Consider the following 14,477-nt stretch of genomic DNA (forward strand, 5'->3'; position numbering starts at 1 on the left):
GTATTTTCATTCATTTTACATTTACAGTATTGTTCAAATCTGGTGCATAAGACAGTTTTTTCAATGAAAAAGCAGGCTGTATGCTATGCAATCAATATACGAGTATAAAATGTTAAGGCATGCACCATCATGATGATGCTATTGACAACTCGCCCTGATTCATTGTGTATCACAAGCAGCTACGTAGTTGTGCTTGGATATGCAGGGACCTGGACCAGACTCATTGCATCCTATATTTAAAGAAACTTGGCTGGAGACTATTAAGTAAATAGGTGCGGTTCACTTGAAGACAACAAGTGATGAGCAATGGTGGGTGGAGTTAATGTGCTGGGTCTGTATCTGTACTTCTCAACTATCAATGTTACCACAAATTGATTACAAAACTAGCATACCACTAGAATGGAAACAGAAAAAATAGATACACAGCTGCAAAGACACGCAATTTGCTTAAAGGGATATTTCATATCTTTTAAAGGCTATATAGCTCTGTTCACAGGTATGATTTCTCCAGGTTATTTAGCGAGCTAAAGGTAAAAATTGGGTGGAAAACCAAAGCAGACTCAATTTTATGCTGTATCCAGCATTTGTGTAGCGTTCATTTTTCACCCTGAAAGCCACTGTGTTTGGCACTATTTTGAAGCTTTGGCTACTGTGCTTTTCCGCCTCAGCATATCTGAACAGCTGTATGGGTCCGTGAGCTTCAGCAAAGCGATTTAACTCAAGTGATGATGGCATGCCCTTTGTAAGCACCTCCTCACACAACCCAACTTCAAAAAGTCCAAAATATCCCTTTTACCCAGTGGAAATTGTCACAGGGAATTAAAATTTCAACCTTCAACCCTAAGGCGCTAAAAATGGACAGCATCTTGAATACTGTTGCAACTTAAGCCTAGAAGATAATGGTGCAGATTTATGTCCTGATTTCCCCCTTCTGACCAAAGACGGATAGTTCTAAAGATTATCCCAACAGATTTTCCTGTGGCATGAGGTGTGTTTAAAGGTTTTTTTTTCCCTCTCTGATCTGTTCTGAAGATGACTGGTGCTGCTCGACTTGAGATTGTAAATATTAAAGATGTTCAATATGTACAGTCTGAAATCCTGTTGCTTTGGGGGAACACTTGGGACAGCTGAGCAGGAATGGAGAAATCACCAGTCAGGAAGCAAGCTGGCCAAAAGAGGAAGCAAAACAAACACAACAGTGTCGCAGATAAGCATAAAGTTACATGGAAGTCAAAAATGGTGGACCAACTTGTTGATTTGTGGCAACAGGAGCATTGATACATCATGTCCTGTAAAACATACCACAGCAAAAGGTGGGAGCTGAACCAAACCGCCTTACTGGATGTACCAGGTAGCTTCATGCTTCTACCTTGAGTCTACGCCATAGCTACTGTATAGTGACCAACACTGTTGGAAGCACCAAATTCTTTCCTGTTGGCATGTCTGCATTGCTCTACCCAATCGCTACAAGGCAGTGCGAATTTCATGACAATTCCTGATCCCATTCCTAACAGGAAACCACGGCAACTGAATTATCTTGAGGTTGGAGCTGAAAAATGTCGAGCAGCAGTTGACGAAACTGTAGTTTTTGTAAAAAAGGCCACTCAGAAAGACGGCACTTAGACTTGACTAGCTTTATCACTGTCTGCAGTCATTTATGTCACTCTACAGAAGTCAATGTGTCTGTAGACATTCTCTGAGATTGGCAGTCAGCAGTGCTAACCAGCTTGCTTGTGGTCTGCATTGTTAAAAACAGTTACATTTTTAGGGGGTACATGTCAGCTATGTATGCAGTAATCTGTGTAGTGTTCAGGGTTAACTGGACCTAATGACCTGTTAGTATATAACCGTGCTTTACATCACATATTTGCAGTATTTATTCAGGAGTGATAAACCACATTGCATCTTTCTTTCTGAAAAATTCTAAGACCAATTAAGATTTTACACAGTGCTTTTAAACCCATGCAAAGCAGGAAACTGTATATCACAGCATTAATAATCTAAGTGTCTGAGGAATATTTTTAGATTGCAACTTTTTTTTCTGACACACAGTGGGTTTACTTTTTCTTCTAATGCTCTGGTTTTCTGACATGTCTGAGCTGTTTCTTAATTAACTCCCACATCAAAAGTAGTGCTACTTCTATGAAAAGTGTGATAAAAAAGGAAAAGTTGTTTTTCAAAAGAGTTAGTGCGTCAAAACCTGAACTTCGAGGATGATCTGACCACAGTAGGCTGAGGATTGCAGCACCGTGAGTCATCGAACTGCTCTAACCTGTTCACTGCTACTCCCAGCTGAAACACAGTGTTCCTGCTCCAGCCAAACAGATAATGCTGGTCAAAGTAGCAGCCAAGACCTTGGACTTCAGTGCTTTTGTGACTAGTGGCTGCTGTGCTGCTGCACTGTGTAAGACTGGGACAATATATCTGAAACACAAGCGGGGCCGGCGTGAATAGATTGCCCATGGCTGAGGTGATGTACTGTGACTTTTGGCACAGTTTTAGCAACCCATCACTGAAAGGGCAAAAAAATGCAAATCACCAGTGACATAATGAAACTCCTCGGTGCTCCATCTTTGAGATGGCTGAGCAAAAAGCTGCAACAGGCAGCATTTAACTCTCCCATTAGTTTTCTGGTATTCGAAAGGGCCTCTGCACTGAGCTGATGCATTAATGTACATTTTATTAAAACGATCACGTAAGAATTGTGCCACCACAGAAACATACTCTCAAGGAGTTGTAATAGTGTTTTTCTCTCTAAAAAAAAAAAAAAAAAAAAAAAAAACACAATTTGATTTGTGACATTCTAATATATGAAGGAGACTCAGTCATTCAGAGTTTAATGGCATGTCTGAAAACTGTGACAGTGATGTGACATTAATTTGCCTGAATAAGCACATTTAAATTCTACACTTGCATTATGAATGACCTGTGGGATGCACGCAATATGTTCTCAAAGTCAGCAGAATTCAAGCTATATGAGCTTAACTAGTTAAGCCATATATGCAGGGACCACACCTTCTTTATCTTACCAAGGGTTCCAAAAGTGTGCCAAGCCAAGGACCCCCCATAGCATTAGCCCCTGTGAGGATTCCTTGTCCATTATTGTTGCAAATATAAAAACTGAGGCATATGTCACTATATTTTCATTTTCATTTAATTCAGGGTCTCCTGTAAGCAGTCATAATTTCTCTTATTGATCATAAGTCATAGTGGCATTTAACATGCTATTTTTAGGGCCAGAGCACCAACCTCAGTTGGCAAGGACCTTACTATATCTGTCATTTTTCTGTCAGAAGAATTGCTAATTTGGGAGCTTTCACATGCTCAAAAACTCACTAAACCCTCCAGGAAATTGTCCCCAAGTAAAAAATGTGGGTATTTTCGTTGAAATCATGAAAGTCCATTAAGCGAGATAGGGCAGTGGTTCTCAACCTTGGGGTCGGGACCTGCTTGGGTGTCTCGAGGCACTGAGAGGGGGTCTCCAGAGGCCCTAAAAACTAAGAATATTTTTTAAATTACACTGTTGCCACGTTACACCAATTATGTCAAATTTTGTACCCATTTTCATAGTTTTTCCCACCAATTTTAACACATTTTTACAATTTAACACCTATTTTTGTCAGTTTTAAACCCTTTCCACCACTTTTTCTGCCTGTATTTGCCACTTCTAAACCAATTCTTGCCACTTAAGCTTAATGTTGCCTCTGTTGACCTATTATTGTCACTATTAACCCTTTTTTTCCACTTTTAAACCACATTTCACCATTTGATATGCCCATTTTTGCTAGTTTAACCAATTTATGCAAATATCCGCATATTTTTTCTTTATCAGTTAACCCATTTTTGCCAATTCAAAGCAATTTCAGCCAAATTTTAACTCCTTTTACCTCTATTTATAACCATTCTTGCCACAAAGGCGATTTACATTTACATTTTTAAGAAGGCTATTTACCACACGAATCATTAAAAACAGATTGTTTCTTTGATAAGAGTGGTTATTTTTTCATGTTAATTATGGAATATGGATATCACAGCTTAACTTTACAATGAACCATGGTTTTGCTGACCTTCATGGGCCCCCAGTTTGGCTGGGTGCCAGAAAGCTCTCCCATTTATCCCCCTTTACGGACGCCCTTGTCTGCACATGACTATTCCAAATTATGTATGGCTGTGTTCAACAACCTTCAGGAATAGTGAGGGTCCCTGGTCTCTGGCACCTGTATTTTGGGGGTTGTGAGCTGAAAAGGTTGAGAACCACTGAGATAGGGCACTGGGTAAGAGCTATGTGCATGAAAATTGCTACATATACTGTATGCATCATGGTTTGACGAAAAAAAAACAAAGTCTCTCAGGGCCATCCTCTAAAATGTACAGGAAGTGCACTATAAACAGCTAATCAATTTCATCACGTTGTCACAGTGCCCTCTTCATGCAGTTGATCATTTTCCTCCATTTAAAATTTTCCCTTTAAATATTCAGCCACTGCACACCATTCAGGCTAGGCACAACCTCCCTAAGGGTTAAAAGGCTTAGGCAAGGTATGACTTTGGTATAACTTAGCACTTTTCAAGGGAAGAAGTTTAATCTACCAACTGGCCCCATAAGCTCCGTATTGAGGTGACCAAAGCTGGAGTTAAAACGGATTTAGTAAGAGAGGCATGGCATGGAGCTGAACAACACTTTTTGTTAGGGATAAGTAAACAGTGCCCAGGAAATCTCAACACAGCTTTTCTTTAGAAGAATAATTTCCTCCTCTGTCTTTTCAATGCACAGCCAAGGCATTTATTCTCTCTAGGCATGAGAAGCAGTTTCCTCAGCCATCATTCCTCTCCCTTTTCAAATGGACAGGACAGGTATCTCACCCAGTCATTAATTGAATATCACTTTCTGCGATTGGCCATGTCATGGACACTGCTCCTGTCTCAACACCATCGAATCTCCATTTGTTAAATCACACAGCAACAATGACAGCAGTTAGCGATTGATTGTAGAGATAAAAGAGAGGGTCGACTGGAATGGTAATACAGGTGCAATCATCCTGTTTGCAAGAGAAAGCCATTAAGGCCTGATTTTTCACAAGGACTAATGCAATTTATGTGAGAAAATAAATAAAAAGTAATGATTTCTTGTTTGCCAAAAATCTCTCTGCAGAGTGAGGACAGTTAGGGACTATCACCAAAATGGCTGAAGTTAAGAGGACTTAATTTCCAGGAGCAGCAATGGGATTTGGCTAAAGGGGGCCTAAATTGGAGAAACGATGAGTGGAGTGAGTAACAGAATGAGCCAAATGTACTTTTCTATTTCAGCTGAAGACTGCACAGATGAGCTACTTTAATATTAATCCTCTGTATGTTTCCATGATATTGCCTGGTGACTGCCACTGGTTATTTCACTGTGAGAGGACAAGAAAAATGAAAAGAGAAAGACTGCAACCCTGAAAGCGTTTCAGTGGCTCCAGGGGCTTAAAGCACTAAGAATGAATAGAAATAGAAATAAAAAAGGGACTGTCATCCATGAAACCAAACAAGGCTGCTGCTTGTATGTTTTATACAACGACTGAGAATCACAATGCCACGTATGTAACAAAAGACAATCATTCACTGTACAAAACAAAAGAACCCCAATGAATATAAATCGCTCAAGGTGAAACTTTGAGAAGGAGCATATTTTCTTTGATGCGCTATTATTGGAGAGGACAGCCAACAGAGGAAAACTTTCCAACCTCAACCCAGAGACACAAGCCTATTACCTTTGCTAAAAGCCCAATTATCGTGATTCATCCACAGCGTGTTCTTGTGTAGCCAGGTGTGTGATGTGCTGACTGCTGAGAAGACACAGCTGAGATGGGAGGATAGGGAGATGTTGCACTTTTATGCACACCCTTTGAAAACAGCACGATATCACAGATAAATCACTGTGTAGGGTCAGAGGTGAGAAATTCTGGTCTCATATGTTGGGGGATTTTGATTGAGAGGCAATCTGCTTGACCCTTGGGAGAACCAGCAGGAGGTAATGATGTGAAAAAAGAAGGTTCAAGTATGGCAAAAAAAAAGAAATCAGAAGCTTGCAATCATTGTCAGACAATCAGAGGCTGTTATTTGCCTTGCAAAACCAAAAATAGTTCGTTAGAACCTTGGAGCTAACAAAAACTGTGAGTAGGTTCCTGGGTAAAGTCAGTCAAGCCAACTGGACTTTCAACTCTGGATTCCACCCAATAAATGAATAAAAACAGTCCAGAGCTGCAATAAGATTATGGGCTTCCATCAGACTCCACCAAGGACTCTGCACCAAGCTCAATGTCAAATCGATGCTGCTCAAAGTGCTTTGACAGGTGATGGACGGGTGCAGAATGCCTAAAAGAAGCACTGTCATCCTGGTTTAATATTTGAAAAGGGTTTTTTCCACTACTACAGCCCATTCCTAGTAAGTGTATTAGCCACAGGACAACTGGTCAGTGTGGCTGCTTACAGTAGAGACCGGCCGATGTGCAGGCACAGAATCTAGGCTCTGCACAGCTGGAAATTGGGTTGTTTTCTCAACTTGAGGAAAATTAGCTTAATTAGGTAACTTAACCTGTCTGCAACACTGTATAAACCAGCTTTTGTGCCTGCACTCTGACTGGTCTCTCCTTTGAAAGGCGAGACTGACCCTCACGGGGGCGGATTTCTTCACTAATAGGTAATTGAAATGACTAATATGTGGTTTTCCTCTGTTCACTGTGAATAGGCTGCTATTCAGTGACTTTGGAGAAAGCATTTAAATTGACAAAAACACACAAACAAAAATTTTTTTAGCATTGGCAGTTGATTAAAGCTTTTACCAGCCGTGAAGAAAAGAGAGTTTCTAAGAGTCTAAATTCATTTTACTCTCATTACTCCATTATCTCATTTAAAAGAATTTATTTTCCTCCCCGGAATTTCAAAAAGACAAAAATGTCCCTTGAGGCATCAATCAAATATCAGCGAACCATGCCTGTTCAGAATTAGTCGAATATAAATGAAAACTATAGCCGATGTCTTTGCAGCTGAAATCACTGCTCCAGATCCACTTTCAACCAAACTGCTGCTATCATGTCAAAGTCATTCTTCTTTACTGCAGGGTTGGGAATACTGGAACATCACATGAATCGCTGCAATGAGCCATCTCATTTTACAATGACAAAATGTAGTGTTTTTACTGCATGTCTTGTTTACAGAGATGCCTGGTAAGCAGGAATTTGTTTCTCTACTCCTAAGAGAATCCAAATATACACAAGAAGGCGTCGCACAACCAGAGGAGATTTAAGAGGGGGGGGTATGAGTGCTGCTTGGCAACAGTCAAGCCATTGTTAGAACAACATAAAATAAGTTTAAACAGTGTCCCAGGTCTGTCTTGTAGCTGAATCATATAAATGTAAGAGCCAAAAGCACGACAATAGGTTGTGACAGGGCGCCATGCTTTTAAATGAGATTTATGTAAACAATAGCTTAGCAGGGAATTATGGGAAACAGAATTAGCACTTTGAGCCTTTTTATGCGAGGGGAAATGGGTCTGCTGTTCCAGATATTGTTCTAAGAGATGCTGATTTGCAAGATCAAATAATGCTGATCTCTAGAAAAGGCTCTTCTTCAAACCCTTTGGACTGCTTCATTTAGAACACAATCACTTAGTCCCACTGGTCTCATTGTAGAAAAAAACTCATATTCACTTAAGTCACTCGAACTAAGCAGTTTTAGTTCAGGTAAGGCTCAATCCCCCTTGTCGTCCTGGTCCCTGCTGGACCACCAACGCAAAGTTTCCTTTAATGAGTGTGCATAAGTACACATGCCCTCTGAGAGTCCACTTCATTATGACAACCTTGTTTCCTTGTAGGGATTCCTGACGCAGCAGTGGCGCTAATGTTTTCCATATCCACAGCTGTAGGGGCAATAAAGGGAGGGCAATGAAAGAGGAAGAGGGGGAAAGTGATGGGACAAGATGAAAATGTACCCCAACTCTAGCCTCAGCATGCACGCAGACAAAGACCAACAACCACTTCAAAAGGGAAGCGTGAGAGGAAGAAAAAAAAAATTGCAAAGCTTTCAGCTTTCTCTGGATGGTCTCTGTGGGTTAATTACAACACCTCATCTGCCTTCAACTTGCATAGTATGCATTCACAAGTACATACAGCCAACTGGCATGTGCTTCCATTAACACAACATTCTCCCCGCTGCACACACAAACAAATCTGGCCGTGGTTGATTCATGTACCGGTGCCTGCAGCAAACGAACATCAAACATTATCACCGTCAGTCTGATCCACTCGGGCCCCATTCTGTCGCCTTTCCTCTTTGACCCTGTCCGCACTCAGGTTGGCTCGAGTCAAAACCTTGTGGTGGAAGTCAATGTGTCGTCATGCTGCAAAAAAGGGAGTCGGAAACCGGTAGTGAAATTGTCATCAAAGGTGTCAGGAAGGTGCCGTGTCGCTGTGGTTCAATTCAACATGGCAGGGTCGGTGTGCTCATATGGCTGGTGGGATTTTCTTTCGTATAAAGGTTCAATCTCCAGATCAATCTCCAGATCCTTACCTCTCTTTGTAAAAGGAAGACACAGATGTAGAGTTTCTGTGAGAGCAAGAACGAGGCAAGAAGCTAGAAAGAGTAGGTAGACCACAACAGCCATGAACATGATAGATTCAGAGAAGGGAAAAAGGAACACAGCCTCTTCTCGGTTGCAGCAATACATCACATTTATGTGGCGTGAACAGGCATTTGTGTCTCCTAAAGGAGCCAAATAGGTAGAAGTAACTGAAAAACACAGGGAAGGAGAGAGGCTAAAAGAGATGAGTTACTGAGATAGAGAGGAAGAGGGCGAGGATGACAGCTGGCCGGGCACTTCATGCATCTGGCAGGGGTGACTCGTGGAGCCATAATGAAAATGCAGGGCGAGATCAGGATCAGTGTGAGAGAGGCCTCCATCCATCAAAGGACTCCCATTGAGGAAAGGAAGTGTCGGTGATAACGGGAAATATGTGGCTGCACTCAACCCCAGATGGAGCATTCCCCTGTTATTGTAGCTTTGACTAACAGTACTGCCTGCATGCTAATTAACACATAAAGACAAGAGTTGCTTTTAATGATCGAACCGCGTTATCATGTCTATCTTTATGAGACACACTTCCTGGCTGGATGTAGAGGATCCTTTTTGTACTAATGGAAGCCAAAGGTCATGGCTGCACCTGTCCTTACAGGCTGGCAGGAGGGAAGGGGCTGTGACTTTGACAAGGGCAGTATGTGGAAGTTTTAGGAGGGAAAACTGGTGGTATTTTTAGTTGTAAAGGAAGCATCCAGAAGTAAATGCTTGTGTGTTTACTGGCTGTAGTGTTTCTCAATTGGTGATTCCTAAATGGTACTGTGACTATATACTACTGCAACATGTCCTAATCTTGACATGTGGGATTATATTATCAAACACTGGTGTAAAATGTCACTTTAATTTAAAAAAAAACCTTTTGACAGATCTTCCTGAATATTTTACTTGTTCTGTCACCCTGCTATGACATGAATTATGATAACTTGAACAGAAGTTAATTGGCCAAATAAGAAGTTGAGAGCAGGAAGAAGACAGAAGGATAAAGCTAACAGTGCTGACAAAAAGTTAAGAGAGGAAACTGACACCAAATCACAGTGAATAAATACTTTAACCCTGCTTTTTACCTTGTTAGGGGTACTTTATATCTATTAGTGTTCATTAGTAAATCAGATGTCTTGATTTATAATTTATTATTACATAATTCCCTTCTAAATATCTATTATGTCAATGAGCTGGTGCCTTTTGATGCTTTGAACAGAATGTTAAATGACTTGGAGGCCGACACATCTGGCTGTAGATGGCCAGCCCAGTATGTACTTATGAATGTGGGCAATATTGACAAATATTTGCAGTTCTAATTTGCTTGGTGTCTTTTCAAAGTATAACAGTCGTGCATTTTGTATATGTATTATGCTTGAATGTATGGCTAATCATTGTTGGTTTCAGGATATTTTGTTTGAAAAAATATATATTTTTTCCATGTTTAGTTAAAGCAGAATTACTGTAGTGTGAACTTTATAGTATCCTAGACCAGTGGATCTCAACTGGTCTAGCAACAGGAGTCAGGACTCATCACCATGTCCTTAACTTGCAATTGCATCTCAAAGTTCCTCGATTTTTCTATCACAACTAAGTGTTTTAAAGAGAAATGGTCAAGTATGGATTAGAGATGGAACCCAGTTTTGGGTCCAACCCACAAGTTGAGAACCAATGTCTTAGACCAGTGGTTCCACACCTGGGGTCAGGGCACCTCTGAAACAATTAAGATGATCCTTTAATTTTTAGTAAAAGGGTAAAGTTTTTAGAAAAAAATTAAAGATTATACAGTCGGTTATTTACAGGAAAAAACAAACTCAGTCTGAGTCTGAAATTTTGGCATTAGAAACTCAAAAATTTTTAATCATTGTAAATGTTGTAAAGGCAAAGGTTTATCAGAAACCAACTTGAGAAATTTTTTTAATTCTTTCTTTATTTTTTTATTCTTAGAGAGGTCCTAATACACTGTCCTAATAATGAATAGTTTAAACATAGGTCTCTTTTCAAGAACGAATGTCTGTAGGTCTATTATGTTAGAATTTTGTCATGGAAAACATTCAAAATTGATCTGTACTTTTTTAAGTGGGTCCAGGAGCCTTAGCTTTTCTTTTCTTTGGGTTGCAAAATGCCAGATTTTTTTGCAGCATGGGAGGGGATCCAACCTATAATACTCCCCTTCTCCACCATAATAACTGAATGGCAAAAGCTAAAGTCACAGTTATGGATGCCTGCCAAATAATGAAGAAACGCACTGTTCCAGACTAGACAGCCACTGGAGGCCAAGAGGCTGAGCATTCAAAGACAGCCTATGTGAGAGAGGGGAAGTAGCTTCTACCAGGGTTGTAAAACAGAAAGAGCCAGGCCAGGAACAAATCAGTCCAAATCACCCTATCAGCCATCAGCTCAACCAACAAGCCGAGGATGGCACAGAGGGCAGGCTGAATAAGAAATAACACACCAAAAATGAAGGTGTTGGGTTGTTATGGTTGCACCTTGTAAAAAAATGGGTCACCACAAAAAAAAGTTTGGGAAACTCTGTCCTAGACTTGCATTATGTATCGTATTGTACCATACTCTACAATTTCTTATTGAAAGTTCTTTGCTTTTCTTGTCTGGTGGTCCTTCTAAATTTATCTTACCATAAAATTATTCACTTTATCTTGAAAATATACCTAACCACTTCCTAAAAAGAATAAAACTGCATGAATGAAGCCTTATACAGTATGTCTTTGACCCATTTTTAGCTCTACTAATGACCCACTGAACTCATAGAAGGAATAAGTCTTATGTAGAAATGATGTTATAGCAGCTCCAGGCAGTAGAAATAAAGTTACCAAAGGCCAGGGCTGTGACAGTAAAAAGAAATCTTGATGTGTGACCCAGTCTGCATGTTTTGAAAAATTCTGAGAAACATGACATCATGGCTTGTGCTGGATGACAATGCTCAGACAGAAAAGTAACTCTTTCTAAATAATACAACACTAGATGTCATGTTGCATATCCAAGTCTTGCTTTAATGAATGTGAGTGTAGAGGCTTTAAGAGGACAGTTTTTTTGTCAGCTGGGAGTAAAGTCATTTTGCTGAAAGTTAAAGCGGATGTAGAGTAGCTGTGGCTCTAAGTGACACCTACCTTCTCTTTCCTCTGTCGGCAGGCCTCTTCAGCCGAGACCAAGGTTTTGTAGTAAGCGCTGCGCTCGGCTGTGAAGTGGACCTTGGAAAGAGCGTTTTCCACCAGCGCCACTGACAGGTTAACACCTTCGATGTGCAGCCAGCCAATGAAGTTGCCCGCTTTGTCCATGCTCTCGACTTCAACTTCCACCTGTGAGGGAAGAAAAGAGGAAGGGGGAGGGGGAAAGGCTTGGTTAATTTTCTTTCTCTGAGATTATGTGTGAGATTCCATTGCAGCAATGAAGTAAGAGTGGGTGAGTGGGTGGGTGGGGGTGGGATCCTATGAAGAGATACTACTGTCCTTAAATAGACACATCAATTGAGGCCCCTGTGCTCTGTATTGATTCGGTAGGAGACACACACACATCCTGTTTCATTCCTCTGTTGTTGATTTCTCAATCAGGAGTATCTGCTCTCTGTCGGTATGGCATACATTTATCCAACACAAAAACCCAGTATTTGCCTCTTGTCTTAGTGTAAACTGAAGCCAACTTAAATTCCACTAATTAAGCTCTACTTAAAAAAACATCTGTCTGTTTGCAAACAGAAAAGCACAGAAATCCCAAAGCCAGCACTGAAAGAATAAATGGCTTTAGTGTCGCATATGCACTTCAACCTTAATTAAGGCGAAATATTACCATCCAATTTTTTTGTAATGTAAATCATTTGCAATTAGCGACAGCCAAGTTGCAATTCCCTTAAGTTAACAAATGAGGGCAGTGAAAAAGCTAACCCTGCTGACAAAGTAGGAAAGATCTCACAACATTTCCCATGATGGACCCGGACCAAATTCTGCCTATTCAGGCTAATTATCTATTCATTACATTTTGTTTCATAAGTGATGGACGACCAGGGAAAGAAGTGGAGGAGAAGAAAAGAAAAAAAAAAATCAATCGATTTTTTTTTTCCCTGACGCTAAAGCCTCAGTCAGCGAGAAAGTGAGAGGGCAGGTGTGCTGAGGAGATAGGGAAGAAGTCAAGCGATTAAGACTGGCGCTGCTTAGGCCTGCAGCCACGAGGGAAATCTGAGGGGAATTAAGTTTGTAAACTGCTCTGCCTTGATCTCAACTCGAGTAAAAGGGTTTTATTAATGAATGCATAATCTGTTCTGTTATAAAGCACAGAATTGACAACGCAGGCATTCAGCAGCGACATACATATTTCAACTTTCTGAAGGGGTTTCCACTTGGATGGAAATAGAAAATGACTAAAAGGTGTATTGTACTCTGTAGTAGGGAACTTCTTACAACAGTACATGAATGCAGCAAAGCTCAAACAATAAAAAGGGTAGTAGGGAGTATTAAATACTAGCCTCATGTGTCAATGAAATGTTTAAATGCACTATAAAAGCTTCACAAAGAGCAGCTAGGATGTTTGTCAACCATCTCAGCACACTTAAACCTCATCTGCTTTCTCGTCCTCCCTGCGATCTCTCCATTTTATCTCCTTTTGTCTCTAAGTGCAGAAGCCGTTACATAACTAGGCTATTAAGAGCGCCACTGGTCCTCCGAGCACCCAAATGTCAAATGGGGAAGTGGGCGAGTGCTGGGGGAAAAAAAGGAAAGGATAGAACGCATGGAACCAAATTTACTGTCACATCACAGACGAAAGCAGCAAATGCAAAATAAAAATAAAACAACGCTTTTAGCCGAACAAAAATGAACATGGTGTTACAGAATGACATGCAAACATTACGTCTGCACGATAAAAGCTCCAGAGCTATCACACAAGAAAAAGAAAAGACACAAAAAGAGGAACGACAAAGAAAAATGTCTTTGAAGAAGAAGCTGAAGACTTCTGATTTTCAGTCTGATCAGCCTTTTGCTTAGCAAGGGAGATCTAACAATCACTCCTTAGCTGAACAATACAACTGTCAACGCAACAAAGTCAAAGACAAGAAAAGAAGTAATCTCCACACATCTCACATCGCTGCTAATCTCTACTGAGGGTTCAGTTTGGGTGCAGAAAGCTATCACAAGGTCAACAAGATACTCTTTCTCTACGGCTATCCCTGTACACAGGGATGTTTGCCAAGGAAAAATGTACATCAAAAACTCACATTAACCAGAAAAATGTGATAAATGTTACAACCACAGCAGATCAGTCCAGCTTTTGTAATGTCTACAGCCTGTTGTTTGTATGTGGAGTATGTTTGTGTAGTTAACTGTTATCAGAAGTTTATGGCTAAATAGCCACACTGGAGAGAGAAGCTGATTACAAGCTAGCTGAGACATGTTCAATAATGAAAACTTTAAGATTGACATAGAGGGAGAAACTTTTTTTTTAAGATTATTTTTTGGGGCTTTCTGCCTTGATTTGATAGTACAGCTGAATTAAGACAGGAAATTTGGGGAGAGAAAAAGGGGAAGACATCAACCAAACATGTCCTGAGACTAGGAATCCATCCCACGACCAGTGAGTTGAGAACTACAGCCTCTGTTTATGGGTGCCAACTCCTCCAGCTAAGCTAAACAGGCGCCCAATAGAGGTAACTTTTTGGTGCAAGATGGATTTATTTATTTGTATGTAAGCCTGAGGAATAATTGGCAAAAAACCTGCTTCCTTCCTACAAGGAATGCGATCCCATCATCCCAGGATCCTTTGCACCACCTACAGAGAAGACACATTCTCCTCTCTGATGAGACCTGAGGAAACTCATAACGGCAGGGGTCCAGAGTTAACAAAAGCCCCTCTGACCCCTCCTCGTTGGCCATTCCATTGCC

General features: G+C 40.6%; 1 protein-coding gene across 1 annotated transcript in view; it reads right to left on the minus strand.

Annotated features, from left to right (window-relative positions):
* Positions 1-14,477, minus strand: part of snd1 (staphylococcal nuclease and tudor domain containing 1) — a 284,136-nt gene that overhangs the window by 90,816 nt on the left and 178,843 nt on the right. Inside the window, exon 17 of the mRNA XM_041780449.1 lies at positions 11,718-11,906. Within this exon, the coding sequence (XP_041636383.1) occupies positions 11,718-11,906 (189 nt within the window). The remainder of the gene's footprint in view (positions 1-11,717; positions 11,907-14,477) is intronic.

The sequence above is a fragment of the Cheilinus undulatus genome, linkage group 23 (assembly GCF_018320785.1).
Source record: "Cheilinus undulatus linkage group 23, ASM1832078v1, whole genome shotgun sequence".
NCBI lineage: Eukaryota > Metazoa > Chordata > Actinopteri > Labriformes > Labridae > Cheilinus > Cheilinus undulatus.